Below are 19,670 nucleotides of genomic sequence, written 5' to 3'. Positions count from 1 at the left end.
AGTGTAGAGAAAGTTAACATTTATTACCATCTTCTATGCACTAGAGAGGTTACTCATTTAGTCTTTCAATATCCCTATGTGTTATTTTTATGTCCCTCATTTAAAAGATCCAGAAATTACAGCTCATAGATGTTATGTAGTATGGCCAGCATTACACAGGTCAAGCAGGAAATTTCTGCTTTGCCTGTGTCCAAAGTCCAGTGTTTTTGTGAAGACACCATTGAGGAACTGAAAAAAAAAATATATATATATATATATATATATATATAAACTGACAGAAGCTTGGACAGTATTGAGAAAGCCAGGGGAGAGAGGGAACCACACATGAGAACAGAAGGAATAGGGTGTATATGTGCTGGGATGCCGCAGCCACTGATAAATCTTTTCTTTACTTGGCAAAAGACAAAACTCAAAAAGTGACCTAATGTTGCTACTTGTATAGCAGTGGTTTTATGGGTAACTCATAAAGAAAAAAAAAAAAAAAAAACAGAAAAGAAAATGCATTTCATTCCTAATTTGTTCTTCATTTTATATAAATAGTAGGATGTTTTAAAAGCTAAGGGTTTTCTTCTGATTATAAATCAAGACCTATATACAGAGATAAATGTTCAAATGATCCAAAAAAGTTATATTCTTTTTATAGAATATAATATAAATAGAATAGAATATAAATGTAGAGAGTGATGTCAGAAAGAAGGTTGACTACGGTTACCTGGCACTCGTCCCTCCCCAACAAAAAGGAACCAAAGCAACAAATAAACAACTATATTGTAAGTAAAGTGACTGAAGTAGAGTGCTAGGCAGCACCAGGGAAATGGTAAAATCTATGTGGAGTACAGACACCAAGGATACCATAGAGAGAGAGGAAGACACCCTACCTCTACCACTCTCTCTTCCTTACCAGAATTAGCTCAGAGTCAGGGGTACTTCTTCCTATGGAGAAGACATAAGTTAAAGATCCTCAGTGGTCCCCATTGCCACCACAAACACCAGCAATCCTTGCTACAGGAGAGCCCCTATTCCTCACAGGCCTCAAATCCAGTCTGGAGAGTAGCTGAGGTCTGTGCAACTCCATTGCCTCATTGTAAGAGACCACCTTGAGCACCTCCCACCACTGTGACCTAGGCTGCTATGGCTCAGTACTATTTTGAACCTGGACCCATGTATACAGTGTGTCTTGCCCTGGGGATCAGTATCAATTGACTTTCCATTCCTGAGGCCCTGCCATCATACTACCATAGTGCTTACAGTACCATGACCTCAGCTGCCCAGAACATAGGCCAGATTGAAGGACTGAGACCCTGGCATCCAAACACATGTGGTATTTGTCACAACCTTCCAATAAACAGGTGAACCTGCACAGCAGGAAAGTGGCTGAACAGCCTGCTAGCCATCACATCCATGTGCACCTACACTGCACAGTCTGCCAACCCTGTGAGTGCTTATACCTAGCCTGACAGCCAGTCCTATGTTGAATCCACCCCCAGAAACAACTGCTTCAACCTGCCTGGCCCCCCTCCCCAACACCTGCATATGTTCATGTACAGCCTGAAAGCGGGTCCTGCAGCAGCAGTATCCCCAGGACAGCTTGCTACAGCCTGCCTGGCCCAAGTGCATGCATGTTCCTGCATGGCCTGACAGCTGGTCCTGTGGTGACCCTGTCCCTTCAGACAGAATTTTGCAAAACCACCCAGTGCCACTACACCCATGAGCATCTGTGCTTGGCTTCTGACAGCCAGCCTGGAAATGGCCAGTGCCTCTGCAGGAAACTCACCAGACAGATTGTTGGCCCTCTGCAGCTTCCCTTGTCTGGCTAACATCCAGCCCGCTGCCCCAGCCCCAAGCAAAACCACATTATTGCCCTTATAGTCAGCCATAGACTGGGCTTCTGAGACAATATCACAGACATCACTGACAAGTATTGTAGCTAAAGAAACACCATGAAGATCACACTAGAGATTCCACTCAGAACCAAAGCCAAAGCTCCTCTGGGACCACCTACCAAAGAAAGTTTCTTCCTACAAATGCTATCCTATAAAACCAGAAAGAACAAATTTACACTAGATTTGCATATATCAAAATAAGGACACAAGAAACGTGAAACAGCAAGAAAATATGATACCTCCAAAGAAACACAATAAGTCTCTAGTAACAGACCCCAAAGAAAAGAAAATTTATGAAATTCCTAAAAAAGCATTGTAATGATCTTAAGAAAATGCAGTGAGATACAAGACAGCACATACAAATGATTCAATGAAATCAGAAAAATAACTAATGATCTGAATGAGAAATACAATAAAAAGATAGACATAAAAAAGAACCAAACAGAAATCTTGAAGCTGAATAATTCAATAAATACAATAAAAAATACAATTGACAGTTCCAACAACAGACCAATCAAATAATATATTTTTAAGCTTGAATACAGATCTTTTAAAATTACACAGTCAGAGAAAAGTAAATAAACAAATAAGAATAAAGAAAGTGTATGAGACTTATGAAACACCATTAAGTGAACAAATGTTCCCATTATAGGATTATTAGAGAGAGAAGAGGTGGAGAAAGACACAGAAAGCCTATTTAACAGGATAATAGACAGAAACTTCCCAAATATTGGGAGATATATTTATACCTAGATAGATTCAGGAAGCTCAAAAATCCCCTATTAGATTCAACTCAAAATGATCCTCTTCAAAGTACTCGTTAATCAAACTGCCAAAAGTCAAAGAGAACATTCCAAAATCTGCAAGAAAAAACTTTCAAGTTATATATAAATGAAGCCCCTATTAGACTATCAGCAGATTTCTCAACAGAAACTGCAGGCCAGAAGAAAATGGGTTGTTATATTTAAAGTGCTGAAAGGAAAAAAAAATCTGTCAGGCAATAATACTATATCCATAAAGCTATCCTTCAGAAATGAAGGAGAAATAAAGGCCTTTCCAGACAAACAAATGCTGAAGAAATTTGTCACCCCTAGACTGGCCTTACAAGAAATGCTAAAGAAAATTCTACAATTGGAAACAAAAAGAATATAATTATTGTCAAGAAAACTTGTAAAAGCATAAAACTTACCAGTAGACATAAATTCATAAATCAAACTGAGAATAATCCATTGAAATAACGGTGCTATGTAAACTTTCAATCATCTAGTATGAAAGGTTTAAATTCAAATAATAAAAAAAAACAACAGCCAGAATTCGTGGCTTAGGAACACCTAATAGATGAAGAAGTAAAAATTAAACATCAGAAATATAAATTGCGGGGGGAGGGAAAAAGCCTACAGTATTTTTTATGTGACCAAAGTTACGTTAAAATAATAAATCTTAAAATAATACATCTACAAGATTATTTAGGTTAGCCCCATGGTAGCCCGAAAGAAAGAAATTACAGCAGTCACACAAATGCAAAGAGTAAGAAAACAAAGCATAGCACCACAGAAAACCATCAACCCATGGAGGTAAACAGAGACAAAGAAAGGAACAGATGATTTATAAACAACCAAGAAATCATTAACTAAATGTCAGGAGTAGGTCCTTATCTATCAATGATAACTGTGAATACAAATGGAACAAATTCTCCAATTAAAAGACACTGAGTAGCCAAATGAATTAAAAAATACATCCAACTGTATGCTGTCTACAAAAGACTCACCTCACCATTAAGACAAAGGTAGGCTGAAAGTGAAGGCATGAAAAAAGATATTCCATGCAAATGCAAACCAAAAGTGAGCAGGAATAGCCACACTTAAATGAGATGAAATAGACTTTAAGTCAAAAACTGTAAAAAGACAAAAAAAATTATATAATGATAAAGGGATCCATTCAACAAGAGGGTATAACAATTGGAAATATATATGTACCTAACACCAGAGCACCCAAATGTGTACATCAAATATTACCAGATATAAAGGGAGAGAAAGACAGACTACAATACAATTGTGGGAAACTTCAACACGCCACCCTCAACAGTGGATAGATAATCTAGACAGAAAACCAACACAAAAAATTAGACTTAAACTACACTATAGACCAAATGGACATAACAGATATTTACAGAACATTCCATCCAACAGCTGCAGAGTAAACATTCTTCTCAACTGCATATAGAACATTCTCCAGGATAGATCACATGTTAGGCCACAAAACTAGTCTTAAAAAATTTAAGAAGACAGAGATCATACCGAGTATCCTTTTAGATCACAATATTACAAAACTAGAAATAAACAAGAAAAAGTTAAGAAATCTTACAAACATGAAAACTGAACAGCATACTTCTAAATAACAAATAATTCAATGAATAAATTAAAAGAGAAATTGAAAAATTACTTGAGACCAATGAGACTGGAAACACATCATACCAAAACCTATGAGACACAGCAAAAGCAGTTCTAAGAGAGAAGTTTATAGAAATAAATGCCTAAACAATAAACAAAGATTCCCAATAACCTGACCATGCAGCTCAAAAAGTAGGAAAAAAAGACAAACGAAACTCCAAATTGTAAATAATAAAGCTCAGAGCAGAAATAAATACAATAGTGACTTTTGAAGTTTTCAAAAAAATCAACAAAATTAACAGTTTTATTGAAAAGATTAACAAATATGAGAAACCTTACAGTCACCACAGAAAAAAGAGGAAAGACCTAAATAAGTAAAATCAGAGATGAAAAAGGACACATTACAGGTGACATCACAGAAATACAAAGCATCATAAGAGACTATGATGAACAATTATACACCAAAAAGTTTGCGAACATAGATGAACTGGATAGATTCCTTGACAAATACAAGTTACCAAGATTAAATTAGGAAGAAACAGAAGATCTGGACACTCCAATAATGAGTGAGGAAACTGAATCAGTAATAAATAGTCATCTACCGAAAAAAGGCCTAGGACCTAAAATTGAATACCTATGTGCAAAAACAAAAAACAAAAAACAACACTATCTTTCACTACAAACAAAAATCAACTCAATTGCAATTAAAGACTCAAATGTAAAACCTAAAACTATGAATCTACTAGAAGAAAATGTAGGGGAAATGCTGTATGACTTTGGGCTGGGCAAGGATGTTTTTTAAAAAGGCTGCAAAAGCACAGGAAACAAAACGAAAAATAGATAAATGAGACCACATCAAATTAAAAAGCTTATACACAGCAAAGGAAACAACAGAATGGGAGAAAACATTTGCAACTATACATCTGACAAGGGGTTTATATGCAGAATATATAGGGACTTAAATAACAGCAAAAAAACAAATAACCTGATTAGAAAATTGGAAAAATACTTTAATAGGCAGTTCTCAAAAAAAAAGACATTGAAATGGTCAACAGGTATGTAAAAAAAAAAAATGCTCAACATCCCTAGTCATCAGAGAAATGAAAACCAAAACCACAATAAGATCATACCTCACTCCAGTTAGAATGGCTAGAATCAAAAATACAAAGTAGGCCGGGCGCGGTGGCTCACGCCTGTAATCCCAGCACTTAGGAAGGCTGAGGCAGGCGAATCACCTGAGGTCAGGAGTTAGAGACCAGCCTGACCAACATGGAGAAACCCCGACTCTACTAAAAATACAAAATTAGCTGGGTGCGGTGGCACACGCCTGTAATCCCAGCTACTCTGGAGGCTGAGGCAGGATAATCGCTTGAACCCAGGAGGTGGAGTTTGCAGTGAGCTGAGATCACGCCATTGCACTCCAGCCTGGGCAACAAGAGCGAAACTCCGTCTCAAATAAATAAATAAATACAAAGTAAAATAGCGTTGGCTAGGATACAAAGAAAAGGGAACACTTACACACTGTTGGTGGAATTGTAAATTAGTATAGCCACTGTGGAAAACTCTATGAAGGTTCCTCAGAAAAATGAAAAATAGAACTACGATATGATCCATCAATCTCACTACTGGGTATATATCCAAAGAAATCAAATCAGTATGTTGAAGAGATATCCGAATTCCTACGTTTATTGCAGCACAATTTACAATAGTGAAGATATGGAATCAACACATGTCCTTCAATGGATGAATAGATGAAGAAAATGTGGTGGGGGGCAGGGCCAAAGATGGCTGACTAGAAGCAGCGGCAATTGCAGGCTCCCCTCCAAAAGAACCGTGAATATTAGCATATGAATCCTGCATGTGATATCCTGCACCTGCAGGATATGTGAATCCTGCATGTGATATCCCGCACCTGCAGGATAGCATGTGATATCCTGCACCTGCAGGATAGCATGTGAATCCTGCATGTGATCCTGCATGTGAATAGCATGTGAATCCTGCACCTGCAACCAAGGTATCCAAGTTCTCTCATCAGACTTGACTAGGCGGTTGGCGTGCTCCACTGAGTGGAAGGAACAGCACTGTGGTGTGGTGGCCCACCTGAGAGCCACAGGGGGTAGGGGAGCCTCCATGCCCCCAGCCAAGGGAGGCAGCCAGTCAGCGTGCTACCCAGCCTGGGAAACTGCTTTTTCCACGGAACTATTGCAACCCATGGATTTGAAGATCCCACTTGTGAACCCATGCCACCGGGGACTAGGGTCCCAACCATGGAGCTGCACAGATTCTCAAAAGCCTCTCAACTAGAATCTGCTTAACCCGTTGAGTTCCCTGGGGGAGGGGCGACCAGCACCACAGCTGCAGGTGCCTGCTGTCTGAGCCCTTTGAGCTCTTTGAAGGACAGGCAGCAGCCAGCACTGGGACTAATAGCTGCCTAACACACTAAGCTACCTGGGCCGGGGAAGATGGCAGGTATCTCTATAACTCCAGGCTGTGCTTTTCCCGTGCTGGAGCCAGGGAGGCTGGACAGTTTGTTCACAAGAGGTGTCCCCCACAGCCCAACACAGTCTGCTGTGGCAGACTGCAGCCAGAGTACCTCTTCAGGCCTTACCCTGACCCATCCCTCCTCACTGGGCAAGGTCTCTCTGCAGGAACTCCAATAACTCCAGCCAGGGGCTCAGGGACAGAACTCTAATCTCCCTGGGCCTGGGTCCCTAGGGACAGGGGTGGCTGCAGTTTCTATAAACCAGCAGACTTAGCCTTTCCTCCTCTTAATTCTGAGAAATCCAGGCAGCCCAGAAGACTGGGTTTCCCCCAAGCAAAGCACACCCCCACCACCAAGGGACAGTAAAAGTGCTTCATTATATTGCCCCTGTACTCCATGCCACCCAACTGAGTGAGACCCTCCAGCAGGGGTTGTCAGACACCCTATGCAGGAGAAATCCTTCTGGCATCAGCTTGGTGCTCCTGGAGGTCAGAGATCTCAGAGGAATGAGCAGGCACCCATCTTTTCTGTTCTCCAGCCTCCTTGTGGGACATCTACAGGCATGGGGGTGAACCAAATGAATAGGGCCTGAAGGGAACCCCCAGTCAACTGCAGCAGCCCTACAGAAGAGAGACCTGATCATTGAAAGAAAAACAAACAGAAAGCAAGAACAGTATCAACAACAACAAAAAAGTCCCTACAAAAACCCCATCCAAGGGTCAGCAGTCTTAAAGATTGAAACTAGACAAACTAATGAAGATGAGAAAGAATCAACGAAAAAATGCTGAAAACCCAGAAGGCCAGAGTACCTCTTCTCCTCCAAATGATTGCAACGCCTCTCCGGCAAGGGCACAGAACTGGACAAAGGATGAGAATAAATTGACAGCAGTAGGCTTCAGAAGATGAGTAATAACAAACACCACTGAGCTAAAGGAACAGGTTCTAACCCAATGCAAAGAAGCTAAGAACCTTGGTAAAAGGTTAGAGGAGGTGCTATGTAGAATAACCAATCTAGAGAGGAACATAAATGACCTGATGGAGCTGAAATACACAACACAAGAACTTCATAAAGCATACACAAGTATCAATAGCTGAATCGACCAAGTGATTCTATGCACCCAATACAGGAGCACTCAGATTCATAAAGCAAGTTCTTAGAGACCTACAAAGAGACATAGACTCCCACACAATAATAGTAGGAGGCCTTAACACCCCACTGGCAATATTAGAAAGGATGTCAGAGTTTGAAAACCACGTTGCTGAAATAAGGCATGCAGACAAGACTAGAGAAAAAAGAATGAAAAGGAATTAACAAAGCCTCTGAGAAACAGGCACTGTGTAAAAAGACAAAGCCTACAATTGATTGGAGTATATAAAGGAGATGAGGAGAATGGAACAAGCTGGAAAACACACTTCTGGATATTATCCAGCAGAACTTCCCCAACTTAGCAAGACAGGCCAACATTCAAACTCAGGAAATACAGAGAACAACAAGATACTCCATGAGAGGATTAACCCCAAGACACATAGTTATCAGATTCTCCAAGGTCGAAATGAAGGAAAAAATATTAAGGGAAGTCATGTTAATATTTTATTTTGTTTAAAAATTTAAAATATTGTATTTTATTTCGGGTCACCTACAAAGGGAAGTCCATCAGACTATGAGTGGACCTCTCAGCTGAAATCCTACAAGCCAGAAGAGAGTGGGGCAAATATTTGACATTCTTAAAGAATTTTCAAAACAATTACATATAATATCATATGGAATTTCATATCCAGTCAAACTACACTTCATAAGCAAAGGAGAAATAAAATCCTTTCCAGACAAGCAAATGTTGAGGAATTTCATCACCACCAGACCTGCCTTGCCAGAGCTCCTGAAGGAAGCACTAAATATGGAAAGGAAAAGCTGGTACTAGCCACTGCAAAAACACACCAAAATATAAAGATCAATGACACTATGAAGAAACTGCATCAACTAGTGTGCAAAATAACCAGATAGCATCAGGATGACAGGATCAAACCCACACATAACAATATTAACCTTAAATGTAAATGGGCTAAATGCCCCAATTAAAATACACAAACTGGCAAATTTGATAAAGAGTCAACACCCATCTGTGTCCTGTATTCAGGAGACCTATCTCATGGGCAAGGACACACACAGGCTCAAAATAAAGGGATGAAGGAAAATTTACCAAGCAAATAGCCAAAAAAAAAAAAAAAAAAAAAGCAGGGATTGCAATCCTAGTCTCTGATAAAACAGACTTTAAACCAACAAAGAATAGTGGGAGGCCTTAACACCCCACTGTCAATATTAGATAGATCAATGAGACAGAAAATTAACAAGGATATTCAGGACTTGAACTCAGCTCTGGACCATGCAGATCTAATAGACATCGACAGAACTCTCCACCCCAGATTAACAGAATATACATTCTTCTCAGCACCACATCACACTTATTCTAAAATTGACCACATAATTGGTAGTAAAACACTCCTCAGCAAACGCAAAACAACAGAAATCATAACAAACAGTCTCTCAGACCACACTGCAATCAAATTAGAGCTCAGGATTAGGATACTCGCTCGAAACCACACAACTACATAGAAAGTGAACTGAATGACTATTGGGTAAATAACAAAATTAAGGCAGAAATAAATAAGTTCTTTGAAACCAATGAGAACAAAGACACAACATACAAGAATCTCTGGGACACAGCTAAAGCAGTATTTACAGGGAAATTTATAGCACTAAATGACCACAAGAGAAAGTGGGAAAGATCTAAAATCAGCACCCTAACATCACGATTTAAAGAACTAGAGAAGCAAGAGCAAACAAATTCAAAAGCTAGCAGATGACAAGAAATAGCTAAAATCAGAGCAGAACAGAAGGAGGTAGAGACATGAAAACCCCTTCAAAAAAATCAATGAATCCAGGAGTTGGTTTTTTTTTTTAAAGATTAACAAAATAGACCGCTAGCCAGACTAATAAAGATGAAAAGAGAGAAGAATCAAATAGACACAATAAAAAATGATAAAGGGGATATCACCACTGATCCCACGGAAATACAAACTACCATCAGAGAAGACTATAAACACCTCTATGCATATAAACTAGAAAATCTAGAAAAAATGGAAGGAAGAAATTCCTGGACAGATACACCCTCCCAAGACTAAACCAGGAAGAAGTTGAATCCCTGAATAGACCAATAACAATAACATGTTCTGAAATTGATGGAGTAATTAATAGCCTACCAACCAAAAAAAGCCCAGGACCAGATGGATTCACAGCCGAATTCTACCAGAGGTACAAAGAGGAGCTGGTACCATTCCTTCTGTAACTATTCCAAACAATAGAAAAAGAGGGACTCCTCCCTATTTCATTTTATGAGGCCAGAATCATCCTGATACCAAAACCTGGCAGAGATACAACAAAAAAAGAAAATGTCAGGCCAATATCCCTGACAAACATTGGTGCAAAAATCCTCAATAAAATATTGGCAAACAGAATCCAGCAGCACATCAAAAAACTTATCCACCAACATCAAGTTGGCTTCACCCCTCGGATACAAGGCTGGTTCAACATATGCAAATCAATAAACGTAATCCATCACATAAACAGAACCAATGACAAAAATTTGTCTTGGTTATCTCAATAGATGCAGAAAAGGCCTTCGATAAAATTCAATATCCCTTCAGGTTAAAAACTCTCAATAAAATAGGTACTGATGGAACATATCTCAAAATAATAAGAGCTACTTATGAAAAACCCACAGCCAATATCACATTGAATGAGCAAAAGCTGGAAGCATTCTCTTTGAAAATCAATACAAGACAGGATGCCCTCTCTCACCACTCCTACTCAACATAGTATTGCAAGTTCTGGGCAGGGCGATCAGGCAAAACAATGAAACAAAGGGTATTCGAATAGAAAGAGAGGAAGTCAAATTGTCTGTGTTTGCAGATGACATGATTCTACATTTAGAAAACCTCGTTGTCTCAGCCCCAAAACTCCTTAAGCTGATAAGCAACTTCAGTAAAGTCTTAGGGTACAAAATCGATATGCAAAAATCACAAGCATTCCTATACATACCATCAATAAACAAGCAGAGAGCCAAATCATAAATGAACTCCCATTCACAATTGCTACAAAGAGAATAAAATTCCTAGGAATACAGATAACAAGGGATCTGAAAGACCTCTTCAAGGAGAACTATAAACCACTGCTCTAGGAAATATGAGATGACATAAATAAATGGAAAAACATTCTATTCTCATGGATAGGAAGAATCAATATTGTGAAAATAACCATACTGCCCGAAGTAATTTATAGATTCGATGCTATTCCCATCAAACTACCATTGACATTCTTCACAGAATTAGAAAAAAACTACTTTAAGTTTCATATGAAACCAAAGAAAAGCCCGTATAGCCAAGACAATCCTAAACAAAAAGAACAAAGCTGGAGGCATTACACTACCTGAATTCAAACTATACTACAAGGCTACAGTAACCATAACAGCATGGTACTAGTATCAAAACAGACATATACACCAATGGAACAGTACAGAGACCTCAGAAATAACACCACATATCTACTACCATCTGATCTTCAACAAACCTGACAAAAACAAGCAATGGGGAGAGGATTTCTTAAAAATCAATAAATGAGTTCATATCATAGAGGAAGTGTTATCAGATACTGGGTTGGGGAGGGGAGGATGAAGAGAGGTTGATCAATGGGTACAAAATTATAATTAGATAAAATAAATAAGTTCTAGTGTTCTACTGCACAGTAGGGTGACATTGTGTAACACTTATGTATTTTACATTACCAAATAGCTAGAAAAGAGGCTTGGATGACCATCGCAAAGAAATGATAAATGCCATGAGGTGATGGTCATGCTAAATACCCTGAGTTGACAATTATACAACATACATATGTTCAAAACATCCAATTATACTCCTAAACCTGTACCATTACAATATGTGAATTAAAATAAATATACTAGGTGAACAAATACAAATCCCTATAAGCAAAATGTATACTAAATCAAAAGGGTGTGCCACATTTTTTCTCACTATTGAGGGACCAATATTGTTAATATTTGATTATAATTTCTTAAAGTTTCAAAATCCAGGAGACTGTATGTGTATTCTAGAAAAAATGGAATCAAGTAAACTTTTATATCCTTATATAACTGTATTTCATGTTCTTAAATAACATTCAAAGAGCATTTTAATAGTTTATATGATACTACCTTACATAGAATTTGAATAACTTTCTTTTATTTTTGGTTATTTAAGGGGTCTCTTTTTTAATATCTACTACTCTAAATAATACTACAATGATAATCCTTCTATATGAATCTTGGATGATATTATTGATAATTCCTTTAAAATAGAATATTGGAAATTAATTTTAAAAAAGGTTTGTCCTTTACTAGAGTTGAATAGAATATAAGCTTATTGTAGCAAATCTAGAAAACTCAAAATAGGTGATAAATATTAGACAATATGTAAAGAAAATAAAAATTACTTGTATTCTTCCTTTCAAGAGATAACTCTAGAAAATATTTTGATCTGTACTTGCCATTATTATGTATATAGCTGTAAATGCTCTTTAGTTTGAGTTTTGATTCTACCTTTGCCAGATATATTTTAAAAATCAGGTTTATGTTTGCCCAGGAAGCATTATTTCTTTATCTAAATGCTGGATTAATTTGCACAACAGGTAATTATCTTTTTATTTAAAATTTTTTAAAAATGTAATACGGTGCCTATGATAAGACTGCTTTGTTAGTTTGTAATCTTTCTTTCAATTTCTTTCATGATTGACAATCTACTTAGAATCTCTACTTTTACTTTAAGCAGTTGTGACTATTTATCTTTTCCCCAGAAAGGCTTACATTTTCTTGAGAGTTTTCAAACTTACCAGCACAGTAATTACTTGGGTTGGGGAGGGGTAGCAATTACATGAGGAGACGTTGATCAATGGGTACAAAATTATAATTAGATAGAAGAAATAAGTTCTAGTGTTCTATTACACAGTAATATCTTCTTTTTTTTTTTTTGAGACTTGGTCTCATGTTGTCCTTCAGGCTGGAGCGCAGTGGGGTGATCACAGCTTATTGTAGCTTTGGACTCTGGTCTCAACTGACCCTCCCACCTCAGCCTCCTGAGTAGTTGAGACTACAGGTGTGCACCACCACACCTGGCTTAAAAAAAAAAAAAAAGAAAAGAAAAGAAAAGAAAAAAAAAACTTTTGTAGCAATGAGATCTCACTATGTTGCCCAGGCTGGTCTCAAACTGCTGGGCTCAAGCAATCCTCCTGCCTTGACCTCCCAAAGTGTGTGCAGGCGTGAGACACCATGCCTGGCCCCTCTTCTAATATTTTAATCTCTTTTATATCTATAAATGTATCTGATAAGATGATTTGTGGCTATTTACCTATCAAATACCATCAAGTGTGGCTTCCCACTGCCCACAGTGGGCAAAAAACAACATCATATCCATACTCTTTACACGCCACTCACACCTCCAAAGCTAGGCACTGATTTAGTTTTCTAATCTTATTTTTCTTTATTCTAATATGCTTCACAGACACTTCTCATTATTTCCTTAGGGCAAAGAACGTGCATTTCTGTGCTTCTGTCCATTTGTGGGTTGAATTTCTTCAAACAACAATCTCCTTTCTGCTCTTTCTTGGCTGATCAGAATAAGCACCCTCTCTTCTTCCGTTCAAGTCTTCTGATCCACTATCATAAAACTTACCATCCCATTTCACGTGCAATAGATTACCTTTTTCTCACCTTACTCAGGGCCCTTTTTGCTTCAACTATTGTGCATTTTTCACTGAATTCTTCAATTCTCTTTCCCCACTAGACTATAAGATCCTGGGTAGCAGAACTATGACCAGCTACTATTATTAATTTTTTTGTCAACCAACCTACTTACAATAAGAAATGAGTCAATTTAAGATCAAATTGGGCAACTGCTTGTGTGACCTAGAAATCAACACAACTACTTAGTTATCTTTTCCCAGATAATAGGGCCAATTGCAATAACCTCTGTCTACTGAAAAGCTGTCATAGTTTGTACTGATTTTGTTACAAACAAGATGTTTTACTATATACCAGAAAAGTAACAGCAAAAATATAAAAATCTACAGTGTCTGTGCTGAAAATGGCTCTTCCATCAATGTGATGTTTGTGCAGTGCACAACCTATACTATCTTATATATACTACCATATGGGTTTCCTACTTCTAAAAGTGTATTTTTTTCAATGTTTATTATACACTTTAAATAATGAGTCAAGAGCATAAATTATTTTATGGCTCGTTTAGAGATAATGTAAACATAATTCTCTTTCTACAAACTAAACTGGACCTGAGCAAAGCAAACTCCCGTAGAATATGTTAACTATTGTCCTCATAATAATAAGTACTCATTTATAACTGTGACTGTTCACTTTTCTCTTAAGATCTTCTCTGATTATTGTTTTAAAGTTAAATAGCAAATGGTCTCAACTCCCTCCAGGCTAAACAAGTAACATGAGTATCAATCACATTTGGAACCAAATGCATATTATCTATCTATAATACCAACCTTATTACTTATGTATGGCTCAGCTATGTCATATAAATTATCTCATGATGTAAATATACTAACATTAACACTTACTATATGCAGGTTATTTAAGCTCTTTGAATCTCAGTTTCATTATTTACATAATGAAGAATAAATTGACTTTGTGGAGCTGTTGGAAGAATTAAAGATATTATCCTTAATGTGCCAATAGGTGCCTTCTATTTTCAGAGGAAATTGGTTCCCATTGATAGACCTGATTGAAGAGGTAGGCCTATGCATACTCTAGTCCCATCAAGCATGGATATTTGGTCCACAAGTCATTAAGTGCATGTGATGTTGAAACAAAAAGGTGCTTTCTTTGAGTAACTAGCACATAAAAATACTGGATGATTTAAGTTAAATAAGCAGTTGAAACATGAGGAACATGGTCATAGAGAGAGTCAAAGAAGATAATAAAGGCGTAGCAATGCCACAGCATGCCAGACTATGACAAAATGGTATAGTTAGGCAAAAAACAGTTATCTTCCTGATAGAATAGAGCAGGCATGCAAAGAGAAGCAATGGGAAAAGGAGAGAAAGGAAAGAAGGTAGAAAGGGAGAGAGGGAAGGAGGGAGGGGGAGTGAGAAGAAGGAATGGAGGGAGAGGAAGGAAGGGAGGGAGAGGAAGTGAGAGAGGGAGGGATTAAGGGAGAGAGAGAAGACGAGAAGGAAGGAGAGGAGAGACGGGGAGAGGAGGAGAGGAGGGGAGGGGAAGAGGGGAGGGGAGGAGGAAAGGAGAGCGGAGGGGAGGGGAGAGGGGAGGGGAGAGGTGGAGAGGAGGGGAGGGGAAGGGAGGTGGGGAGGAGAGGAGAGGGGAGAGAAGAGGGGAGGAGAGAGGAGAGGAGAGGGGAGAGGGGAGAGAAGAGGGGAGGGGAGAGGAGAGGGGAGGAGAGGGGAGAGGGGAAGGGGAGGGGAGAGAAGAGGGGAGGAGAGAGGAGAGGAGAGGGGAGAGGGGAGAGAAGAGGGGAGGGGAGAGGAGAGGGGAGGAGAGGGGAGAGGGGAAGGGGAGGGGAGAGGAGAGGAGAGGGAAGAAGAGAGGGGAGAGAGAAACGTTAGTTCCAGAGAAAGAAAACTGGAATAATTGCCTTACTGTTTTTCATTTCACATGAAGACTAGTAGATAACAATACTTCGCTTTCAGAAAGATTTTCCCATATCTTTCCAACAAGTTTTCCTATAAAATGGAGTTTATTGGGATGATTTTAAAGCCCAAACAATTCTTTATTTGTTTGAAAAGTGCATAGCACCATCTCTAGCACACACGAGATACTAACTGAATGGAAGCTATCACTAATCAGATTATAAACCCAAAATACAGGGAAGATACTACAATTAGCATTTATTTTAATTTCAAAAATCTATCATCTAAACTACAAAGATGAAATCTTTTCTGTTAAACTGAATTGTCATTGACAGAAATGTGGCTTGGTCTTATTTTGGCTCCATGTAAATACATTTCAAATATAAAGGAAACATAGACCTCTCCCTTTTCCACTCCTTTTTTGTCTACTGAAGAATAACATTATAGACACTTACAAGATTCAGCAACATAATGATTATGAAATTGATACAGACAGCAGCAGCAGATGTTGCAAACTGCCAGTATTGTTTGATGAAATTCCACTTGAATGATGCAAACTGTTCCATGACAACCAGGCGGTACACCACGACTCCAAACACCGCAGTGATCACCAAGGATATCTACAATATTGGACACCAGAAAAAACATCCATATTTTACATCATTAACAAGTCAAAAGCAAAACTGTAGATCAAATCTACTGTCCCCAAGAATTGAAGGTATTTACCTTTCCAAGAAAGGAGATCTAGATTTAATTTTCTCCTTTAAGGAAGTTATATTCTAGTCAAAACAAATAGGACAAAATTTGTTGTTTTAGTATGATAACAAAGTTATCACACTAACATGCAAATTCTTCCCAATGTCCTCTTAAATGGAATGCTCATTTTTAACACCAGATGTCTAATCCATCAGGTCAACTGATATAATTTCCATTTTATCTTAGATGGTCTCTGTTTCTCCCAAAGAGTATTTTCTTTAAAAAGGTGCACAAACTGCCTTTGTAAAATCACCATAACCTGTTGTGATTTGTTTGTTTAATTGTACGTATTACCAAGTTGTTGGAAAGAATAAGGTTTCTGACATTCTCAACGTCACAAAATGAGTTGGTATCATTGAACTTACTTCTAAATTTGGAATCCCAAAACATTTTGATATCAATGCCTATACTTTACCATGAAGAATATTCCTGAGACAGAAACAAGAAGACGAGTGACTTTGTCTGAGGAAGGCTGATGTGGTTCAGGTTTTCCCGTGATGGGATTTACAATCTCCATCTTGTAATACTTGGCTTCAAACTGGGGACGAAGTGTTTCCTATGAGAGAAACGAAAGTTATCTAAATATCAAAGCCATAAACTAAAAAAACATACCCCCAAGAATTGATACAATACTCCTAAATTTGGCCTACTTTTGTATTAAGTCTTCACAATAAAGCAACCTTTTAAAAATAACATCAAATTACCTTCCAAATAAATCCCGAGCAGTATTGAAATTATCATAATTTTCCACTAATGTAATTTAAAGAAACATCACAGAAGTGGTTTGAAAAATACATACTTCATTGATCTCTATTATCTTCATAAAATAATAAATCTTGTTAGCAGGAATGATCAAGGGAAAAATCTAATGGTGGTTAACTGCTTCCAGCCGGAATGCTAGGGCAGTAATTTTCCGTATCCTGTAATAGCCCAGTTTCCCTATTTCCTTGTATCCTAACATCTTACCTCCTCTTCTTCCCATTCTATAAGGTCCCAAGTATAGGTCAGTATACTCCTTCTCCTTTTCCAAAACTCCAGGAAGACTGTCGCTATAAAATATAAAAATGATAATTCTTTACCCAAATCACGTCATATTGCTTTTCTTCTTTATATTGAGATATCTTATCTCATAATTAAAATTAGTTAAATTATGAAAATAATAAATTAAAATTTTATTTTTCCCTTTTCCTTTTCTCCCTGTGTTTATACATCATTAATTAGTGTATCTATTAGCATACACTGCTAGAGGGGTGTAATTTCTTTTACTGGAACCAAGAAGCAGGGACTTTTTGTCAGCACAGCTCATCAAATGATGCAATCGATATTACTGAGCTAAATATTGACCATTTTGACCTGCATATGCTTATTCAAAATTATCTAAAGACTCAAATAAAGCCTTCCCCAAGAATCACAATAAAGACCAAATGCTACTTGTCCAGAACTTACAGAGAGATAGTGTAGGAGAGAGAATAAAAGAACAAACTCTCGTGGTGAAGAAGAAGAAAAGGAAGACAAGAGAAGAAACTCCCAAATTCATATTCTGGGTGGACTCTACATGGACTGAAAAGGACTCAGTGGAAAAAGTAAAGAAATTCCTGAACTGTCAGCTTTCCTGTTTAAACAGTTAAGGAAACGATTGCTGTTTTATTTTTTTTCTAGACGGGCTCTATCTTACACCATTCAAGACTTTGTGGACACAACTAAGAACTCACATATATGTCTTAGAAATCCGTGGTACTGGGGCAACCCTCTTTGGGTCTCCTCCCATTGTATGAGAGCTCTGTTTTCACTCTATTAAATCTTGCAACTGCACACTCTTCTGGTCCATGTTTGTTACGGCTCAAGCTGAGCTTTTGCTTGCTGTCCACCACTGCTGTTTGTCACTGTCACAGACCCACCGCTGACTTCAACCCCTCCAGATCCGGCAGGGTGTCCACTGTGCTCCTGATCCAGCGAGGCGCCCATTGCCACTCCAGATCCAGCTAGAGGCTTGCCATTGTTCCTGCACGGCTAAGTGCCCAGGTTCGTCCTAATCGAGCTGAACACTAGTCACTGGGTTCCATGGTTCCTTCTGTGACCCATGGCTTCTAATAGAGCTATATCACTCATCGCATGGCGCAAGGTTCCATTCCTTGGAATCCGTGAGGCCAAGAACCCCAGGTCAGAGAACAAAAGGCTTGCTGCCATCTTGGGAGCAGCCCGCCCCATCTTGGGAGTTGCCTGCCACCGTCTTGGGAGCTCTAAGAACAAAGACCAGCCGGTAACATTTGGTGGCCCGTATGGCGCTTCTCCAAAGCGGTGAGTAATATTGAACCACTTTCACTTGCTATTCTGTCCTATCCTTCCTTAGAATTGGAGGAAAATAACCGGGCATCTGTCAGCCAGTTAAAAACAATTAGCGTGGCTGCTGGACGCAGGTGTGAGGTTTCCTGGGAAAAAGCTTTCTAACAACCCCCAACCCTTCTGTGTTGGGAGCTTTGTTCTGCCTGGAACCAGCTTCCGCTTTCACAATTTTCCTAGGGAAGCCGAGGGTCGACTAGAGGCAGAAAGCTGTCGTCCCAAACTCCCGGCATTGGCCGGTGGAGATCATTGCGCAGCCAGAAGTCTCTACTCAACAGTCGCCCATGTGTGTGCCCCTACCTCTCCTTCTGACCCATACCTCCTGGGTCCTAACCACGACTTTCTTGAAAGTGTAGCCCCAAATTCTCCTTACCTCTGAATCTACTTCCTCTGATCCCTGCCTCCTAGGTACTAATGCTTCAGACTTTCACTTCCGCTCCCAAGTATTAGAGCAGGTTGTATCTCCAAAGGGATCTAAGGAAGCTCTACGCTGTGTCCTTAGCACCTAGGCCATGAACCCAGGGAGTCTTGGCCCTGGTGACTCTCCCAGTTCAGGCATACAGCTCTCAACATGGGCAGTTATGTGGGACCCGTTCCCCACCACCCTTGCCAGGGCCTTAGAATTGATAACCGAGTACTTTAACAACTGGAACTGGGTCTACAACAACATAATAGATCAGGATGAAAATGAATTGAGTAAATTAAAGGGAGGTACATATTCCTATAGTGGCAAATGGGGGCAACAAGCGAATGTCCTTCCACTATGTTTCCAAAATCCTTCTACAGAGGCAGAGAGGAGAAAGAGAGAGGCAGAGAGAGAGAGAGAGGAAGAAGCAGACAAAAGATGAGTCAAACAGAGAGAGAGACAGAAAGTCAAAGGAGATAGAAAGAAAAAGATAGAAATAGTAAAGGAAAAACAGTGTGCCCTATTCCTTTAAAAGCCAGGGTAAATTTAAAACCTGTAATTGATAATTGAAGGTCTTCTCCGTGACCCTATAACACTCCAATATTACCTTGTTGTCAATGTAAACAAGGGCATAGCCCAAAACACTGAGACCACTGACAACCCATAGCCTTCCTATCAAAAATCCTTAACTCAGTAACCC

At 38.8% G+C, this 19,670-nt stretch overlaps 1 protein-coding gene across 6 annotated transcripts in view; it reads right to left on the bottom strand.

Moving 5' to 3' along the window:
• Positions 1 to 19,670, bottom strand: part of ANO3 (anoctamin 3) — a 472,830-nt gene that overhangs the window by 46,690 nt on the left and 406,470 nt on the right. For all 6 annotated transcript variants that reach the window (XM_063711053.1, XM_063711054.1, XM_031016410.3 and 3 more), the window contains 3 exons: positions 17,191 to 17,273; positions 16,640 to 16,780; positions 15,924 to 16,088 (listed from right to left, as the gene is read on the bottom strand). In XM_063711053.1, coding sequence (XP_063567123.1) covers positions 15,924 to 16,088; positions 16,640 to 16,780; positions 17,191 to 17,273 — 389 coding nt within the window. The remainder of the gene's footprint in view (positions 1 to 15,923; positions 16,089 to 16,639; positions 16,781 to 17,190; positions 17,274 to 19,670) is intronic.

The sequence above is a fragment of the Gorilla gorilla genome, chromosome 9 (genome assembly GCF_029281585.2).
Source record: "Gorilla gorilla gorilla isolate KB3781 chromosome 9, NHGRI_mGorGor1-v2.1_pri, whole genome shotgun sequence".
NCBI classification, from domain to species: Eukaryota; Metazoa; Chordata; class Mammalia; order Primates; family Hominidae; genus Gorilla; species Gorilla gorilla.
This window is presented reverse-complemented; position numbering and strand designations above follow the sequence as displayed.